We start from the raw sequence: 7,360 nt of genomic DNA, 5'->3' as shown, positions 1-7,360 counted from the left end.
AATCCCTTTGTCATGAGGAAGGTGCTCTTCAGCACATTGTTATGGTGAATCCCTCTGTCATGAGGAAGGTGCTCTTAAGCACAGTTTCAGGTTAATCCCTCTATTAAGAGGAAGACAACTTTGATTGTTTGTGGAACTGCATCAGAAGCAGTTGGTGAATCCCTCTATGCGAGGAAGATTGGTGAATCCCTCTATGTGAGGAAGATGTCTTTGTAACAGCAGTGTTGGTGAATCCCTCGATGTGAGGAAGTGTTTGGGTAAGATTGAACGCCCAGCAGTTGAAATTAAAGGGGAGTGTTGGAATGTTAATTCCAACTGCAGGTGGCGGACGTGGACAATACGGCTGCACCCAAAACCACCGAACAAAACCACAAACCGCCCAGACCATATCGCACCGCCATCCAGGGAAAAGCAGTTTCCGTATGTTTGGCTCCGATGCGATTTGGTGAAGACGCGTGGCTCTCACCTGACATCAGCATCTCTGACATATCGGGAGGTAAAGCTCAGCATTAAACTGCCTTCCGATATCAATCTCCGCCGTCCGATTTGCTTCTTCATCCTCCACCGTCGATTGCTCCAAACCTGCATACGGGCAACATTTAATATTTGCGTGGAGTGTTCGATTTTTGGTTGACCGCCGTAGGTGAAAGATTTAATGATGCTACGTAGATTTAGGTGGCTCTTTTAATATGGGTATGGGCATGTTTTATCATATGTTCTTTTATATTTTTTTTATACGGTATGTATTAAAAACATAAATCGTATGTAATAAGTTTTGTTTATGCGTTGACCATTTTTTTGGGCAATGGTATGTAAAAAGAACAATAGACACAAGTTAAAAAAATGATGAACGAGCCAAGAAGATATATGCTCCATGGGTTGTAATATGCGTTGAGCTTTTTTTTATGAGAGCTGGGGGGAGCGTTTTAAAGAAAAGAGAGAATGCACAACAGTGCATAAAGAAAATAGCGAAATGTTATTGTTGCACATGAGATTTGTGTAACGCGCAGCAGCGAAAGAGCAGGGAGTGCTCAGGATGAAGACCAGCACATGAAGCAGGTGAAGACATTGCACAGTAGTGCATAGATTTTATTAATGAAGTGGATTTGCATTGAAATGCAAAAGAAAAGAATGCATAAGTTTTTTTGGTAATGTGAAAACCCAGGAATGTAAAAAAAATGGATTTCACTCAGATGTAAATGTAAATTTATTTTACAGAAGTATGTGTAAAATGTTTTTCACAGCATTGAATGTAAAAAGGGTTTTACAGCAGTAAACCCAGCATAGTGAACTCTCACCTGGAGAGAAAAGACAGAGTTTTTGTTTTTGATGGGTGAATGTAAGTTTTGGTAAATCCCTCTCAGCAAAGAGGATGAATGTTGTTTCAGGCTTTATATGTTAATCAATAGAAATGTTTTTTGGCTGTGTAATACTCTGTTATGAGTATATTTGTTTTTAAGAGGTTCCCTGTGCAAAGATCCTGGAACAGTGGAAACAGAGCATTGCCTCTGTGGTGTTAATGTTTGTTTGGTTTTTGGTATTTTCCCATGAAAAATACCCAACAGAACTTGGAGAGATTTTCTCTTGCATGTATATACTAAGAATATTTACAGTTTTCAACAAAGCAAGCTATAATGTCAATATCCTGTAGTTTGGATCTGGTCGAATTTGAAAGAATAACCCTTCTTCCCTCTAACGACAGTGATCATATGTTACAAGAGTGTGATCGATCAGCTATTATACACTATTTCTCCAAACTTGCGGCATAGCAACAATTCTCCATATATAAATTATATTTATGGAGTTGTCTATAATGCGACTTTTTGAAGATTCCCGTGACGGAATCCGGCGGAAGAATTGAGGTCAAATCTTGATTTCTTGCAGTTAAAATGGTTTTTTATCTGCATATTTGGATTCAGCACCCTGAAAAACCCCTAGGAGGCTTTCATTGTGCAAAAACTAGCTATCAAACTTGCGATTTCAATAATTCCTCCCGGATTTTGACCGGAAAAATCCGCCGGAAAAGCTTTCAAAAAGTCGCGTTATAGACAACTGCTATATTTATTCCCCAGATATAGATTATATTTGTCCTCAACCCGATACACAGACACCAAGACCGCTGAAACATTGATGTACTTGCAGTAATTTGCTCCGAAATCATGCTTGCGCAAATAGATCCAGACACTAACGAGGAAATAAAGACACGCTCATAGATTCCCTAACGAGGAAATAAAGACACGCTCATAGATCCAGAAGATTGAGAAGATGTGGCAGCAGTAGTTGAGTTTCCGGAGTAGGTTCTGTCAGTGGTACTCACATGTCTGGTTGTAGCAGCAGAAGTTGAGGTTTTCGAATTGGTTGAGGCCGCGGAACTGGCAGGTGTGGCTGCAGTAGCATCTACAAAAGCTGGTTGTGTAGGCTGAACACGAATCTCTATATCGGTGGTTAACATGGCGACAACCTGTGACATCGCCGGCCGCTGTCCCCAAGAACCTTGTGTGCAAAGAAGTGCAATTGTGATCACCCTTAATCCCTGTTCTCTTGGGTACTGCCCTTCTAATTTTGGATCAACAATATCCAAAACATTACCCTGTTTATAGTTATTCCAAGCCTGCATCATATTCATCGAAGTTCATTCTTTCGATTAATGAGCGTCTAGTTAAAATTATAAAACAAAGTTATCTGATAGACAATTTCTTAAAGCAGAAACGAACCGATTCCAAAAGAATGCGCATAGGTTGTGGCACTGTTACATCTACACACTTTCTCCCACTCACAATCTCGAGAACCACGATCCCATAACTGTAAACGTCTGCCTATTCCGTCAATTGCCCATGTACGGCATACTCTGGTGCGGTGTAGCCTCTGCCTTATAACAAATTCGTGCAAACAATAAAATAATATCAGGATTGTACGCGTAAAAAATATCTATTTTGAGAAGAACTGCACAACTTACATTGTTCCTCCAACTCTGGTAGAAACATGAGTTTCATCTTCTGGGAAGAGTCTTGCCATTTCAAAATCTGCTATTTTAGGGTGAAATCTGTCATCTAAAAGTATATTTGCGCATTTGATATCTCTATGTATAATGCGCATGTTCGAATCCTCGTGCAGATATGACAGACCTCGAGCTGTGCCCACTATAATGTCTATACGTTTTTCCCAGTTTAGACCATTTCGCATCTCTCCTGCGTACCTCCAACAGTAATAATCGAAACCCTCAATACACAATAAAAGGGGCTAAACACGATATCAGAAATTAAAAACTCTTAGTGCTGAAATTAGCAACTCTGATGGGAGCAACCTAGCAAGGAAATGCTTCAATTCAATTAGAAACTGGTATACACAGAAATTAAAAAGATGAAACCTGAAATCAAAATTAATGGGATCTACATACCAAACAAATGCTTGTGAAGACCGTTATTTGACATAAATTCGTAAACCAGCAAGCGTTGGTTCCCACGCCTGCAACATCCGAGTAGACGAACAAGATTGCGATGACGGACGCTGGTCACGAGGTTCACTTCTGTCAGGAAGTCCTCCGCGCCTTCAGTATTCTCATGCCTTCCATTCAGTCTCTTGACCGCAACATCCCTTCCATCAGGAAGTCTGCCCTGCTCCCCAAACTCATTAAAGTCGGTGTGCAAAGAAGCATATATTTGAACAAACCCATCAAATCCCGTTTCGAAATTATACCTTATAAACATCGCCGAATCCACCTTTGCCAAGCATGTTGCTTCTGTCAAAGTTTCCGGTAGAGTCTCTCAGAACCTCGTAGTCGAAAAGAACGTAATCGAAATTTCCCCTTGCTGTTACATTTTCATCTGCGCAGAGCACCATGACAGCAATTTTTCCATAGCAATTGAAAATTACCAAGTTAAAGAACTCACCAGAGTGCAGGAAGGAAAATATAATTACCTGTTCGAGCATGGCCCTTTCGATGTCTGATACATCGACGGAACGGTAGCAAACACACTACCGCAATCAAAGCTGTTCCCCCAATGCTTCCTAACAAAATATACACTAGTTTGGATGATGATTTTTTCGACGACGGTGCCGGATTCATCGATACTGCCATTAATAGCAAAAGAAAACAATCGCCAATTACAGTCACATAGAGTAAGAAAAGTTAAACTGATCAACCAAATCTTGTAGGAGTAAGGAAAGTTTGCACGAAGTTTTCAATCAAAAACCTTGCAACTATATGTCAACGAGCTACGCAACTCCAAATTATATGAATCGACAAAGATTGCATATGAGAATAAAAGGAAAAAGGTTGCAGCAAAGCTAAGAAATCTCGTACTAGAAGTCTGGTTATCGGAGAAAAACGAGTAAGTTGAGTAGCGCATAAAACAACCCGCCTCGAGACCTCGACCTTCTTGCTGGGGAATACATGTGAGTAAAAGATTCCGAGCTTCTGCCAAGCATGTTTGGCAGCTACTAGTCGTAAGGTAGGGCCAACACTGAGCGAGACCATATAAGGAGCCATCACTGGAACGCCCGACGGCATAACTGTTATTTGCAGCAGCGTCCGATATCAGTTGCGTCGATAAGGCTTCGGCTGTTTTAGAGAAGGTCTGAGGATCGCTGTCATTTGTGGAGGCACAGTAATGGGCAGCCCCTTTATCCACAGGCTTTCTCTCAAAACTACTAGAATTCTCAAAGCGGATGAAACAACCGTCAAGATGAATCCTACCACCACTAGATTGGGAACACAGTGATTTTATTAGTTTCGCCGCTTCCATAACGCAATCTGAGCACTCGCCTGTGCTTAAATACTGCCGACACACTGCAATACCGAAGACAGGATCTGTTTTGCCAGCTTTGTTTTCAAACGAAATGGCGTAGCCATCTGAGGAGATGTTTGAGTGGAGGGATGCCAAAACACCATTCAGATTTTCCTGAAACGCTGTAGCATTAACAAACGTATAAGTTTGTTTGTCGCTGCACCCTATCTGATGTGACAATTCATACTGGGGATTGTCGGTTGCTATAGTTACATAAATCATCATAGCCACTGAAATAACCAGAAATGAAAATTTGGCAACGTGAGCCATGCACTGAGCGAATTATCAATGTGAAATAACCAGAACTGAAAATTTGGCCACTTGAGCCATCGGCTGATCGAATTGTCATCGTATCAATAATAACGCAATTATTGAATATATCTCAATAACTATCCCAGTGGATGACTTAGGCCTATAAACAATGTCGCCCATGTGAGCTTGTCGCCCTATGACTGTTGCACGGTATCTTTTGTGTACGTTAGTAGCGCGTTAAATATTAAGCACCATTGGCTACCACAGAGCTCTGTTCCATCTTTAAATGCACGTGTTTCAAACTATCCATAGAAACCGTAGTCTAACTATTCAATGTTTTCTTTCAATTTTTACATAACTTGAATAGCCCTGTACATATTAAGCACCATTGGTTACTACATTAGCCAGCTCTGTTCCAATCTTTAAATGCATGTGTTTCAAACTATCCAGAATGTTTTGTTCCAATAGCGTTATAAATATTAAGCACCCTTGGCTACTACATTAGCTAGCGCTGTTCCATATTTAAATGCATGTGTTTCAAACTATACATAGAAACCGTAGTCTAACTATTCAATGTTTTGTTCCAGTTTACCGTGGTCTAACTATTCAAAGTTTTGTTCCATTTTTTACCTAACCCGCTGTAAATATTAAGCAACATTGGCTACTACATTAGCTAGCACCTCTAAATGGATGTGTTTCAAACTATCTCTAGAAACCATAGTCCAACTATTCAATGTTTTGTCCCAATTTTTACCTATTTTGAATATCTTATAAATTATAAATTTTAAGAATGAGAAATTTATTTGTATATTCAAAAATGAATTTTAAATAATAAAAATATAATCAATGAAAATTTATTTAAGAAATAATAATTAGATAATACCTCCATAAAATGATTAAAACTATTATACTCCTAAAGTGAGGAAAAGAAATATCCAAGTGATTCATGTGTTTGTGTTACTTAATGATTATGGGATAATATCTTTTTTGATGCAATGAATATTTTAGAAAGGTATTTTAGGGGAAGTCAACATAAATGCACATATAATAGAAATATATGATGTGGGAGGTTCTAAGATGTACTTTTACCATTAGGTTACTTTTAATTAATGTTTTCAATGGATATTTCAAGAATAAAACATTGATGATATATAAAAGGAATCTTTCAAAGACTGTTAGGGTGGAAGAAAATAGAGGGTCACTATGTATCATCAAATTTTCATGGGTCTCCATTACAATTCAATTAGAGGTTTGAAATTACTAATTCAAATGAGCTTCATAGTCCAAAGTGCACAAGAAAATCATCACTCCAACAATTTGTAGTAGAAATTAGTCATTGATTCTAAATGACAAGTTCTTAGGATTGGAGTTCCATCTAAAGTTATTACAAATTCACCCATAAAAGAATGAGGAAAAACCTTCCACTTGAGATGACTATTAAAGCACCAAACATCCTTCATATTATTTCTCATTGTAATGAATATATCCACAAAATTCAATTTAGAATATTGAAGGCTTGAATAATTAAATGGTTTATGGCATCTTCCATTATGATTATATAAGTATGAAGATAACATGAGAATAAATGTTATGGAGAATAAGCATAATCTAAAAAATAACAAATAGTAATAATATAGCATCCATAGATGAGTTTAGAGAGCATCATATAATCCCATAAACAAATATTATTAGATGTTACATAAGTATATTTCAATTAAAAGTAATATAAAATTGTTCATTGACTATGAAGATATATCATTTATTAGTGAAATATAGAAGTTATATTATTTATTATATCACACTCACTTTTTAGCCATGATGATTTTCAATGATCTAACCATATTGATTGCTCATGCTCCATTTAACACCAAGAATTTGTTTTAGTAACCCATATTGTTATAGACATATTTGGGCACTGCAACCCCAATCACATATGTCCATAAACCAAGGGCTTCTAAACCCGTAAAAGTGTTGTTTCATACCCTAAAGGAACAAGGTCAACTGATTGCATCATTTCCCATAAGTTCTCCCTGAAAAATTGCTCAGAACTGGTCAAAACTGGACCATACAGACTGCTCCATGCTGAGGGCGCCATGCATCTCACCTGCTACACACAAAGGGTGCGATGCATACTGAAAAGCCCTTCTGTAGGGTGCGATGAGCAAGAGCAGACAAATGGCAAAGGCAGTTTGCTAGGTGGAAACCCAGAGAATCTTCTAGAAACTGCTCATATGACACTTGCCTCTCTGAATTTGCCCAGGAATGAGTAAGAGATCATGAAATCTCTAAGTGGAACCAAGAACTATCAATGAAATGACACT

General features: G+C 38.3%; 1 protein-coding gene across 3 annotated transcripts; it reads right to left on the bottom strand.

The window, feature by feature from the left end:
- Positions 1-2,476: 2,476 nt before the first annotated feature.
- On the bottom strand, positions 2,477-5,181 carry LOC149183042 (cysteine-rich receptor-like protein kinase 2). Of its 3 annotated transcripts, XM_089417036.1 has the most exons (7): positions 4,304-5,181; positions 3,919-4,071; positions 3,697-3,824; positions 3,398-3,614; positions 2,957-3,188; positions 2,778-2,865; positions 2,477-2,611 (listed from the first exon to the last, which is right to left on the bottom strand). In XM_089417036.1, exons 1-6 carry the CDS (start codon positions 5,055-5,057, stop codon positions 2,817-2,819), a joined length of 1,533 nt encoding a protein of 510 aa, XP_089273162.1. In that variant the 5' UTR covers positions 5,058-5,181; the 3' UTR covers positions 2,477-2,611; positions 2,778-2,816. The 3 variants fall into 3 exon arrangements, with proteins under 3 accessions (XP_089273162.1, XP_089273161.1, XP_089273163.1); XM_089417035.1 differs by lacking the exon at positions 2,477-2,611 and having other exon boundaries at positions 2,730-2,865; XM_089417037.1 differs by lacking the exons at positions 2,477-2,611; positions 2,778-2,865 and having other exon boundaries at positions 3,021-3,196; positions 4,304-5,180.
- Between the last annotated feature and the right edge of the window lie 2,179 nt (positions 5,182-7,360).

Source organism: Pinus tabuliformis, chromosome 3_2 (genome assembly GCF_031772625.1).
Source record: "Pinus tabuliformis cultivar Carrire ecotype Pingquan chromosome 3_2, CPIR1, whole genome shotgun sequence".
Lineage (NCBI taxonomy): Eukaryota > Viridiplantae > Streptophyta > Pinopsida > Pinales > Pinaceae > Pinus > Pinus tabuliformis.
This window is presented reverse-complemented; position numbering and strand designations above follow the sequence as displayed.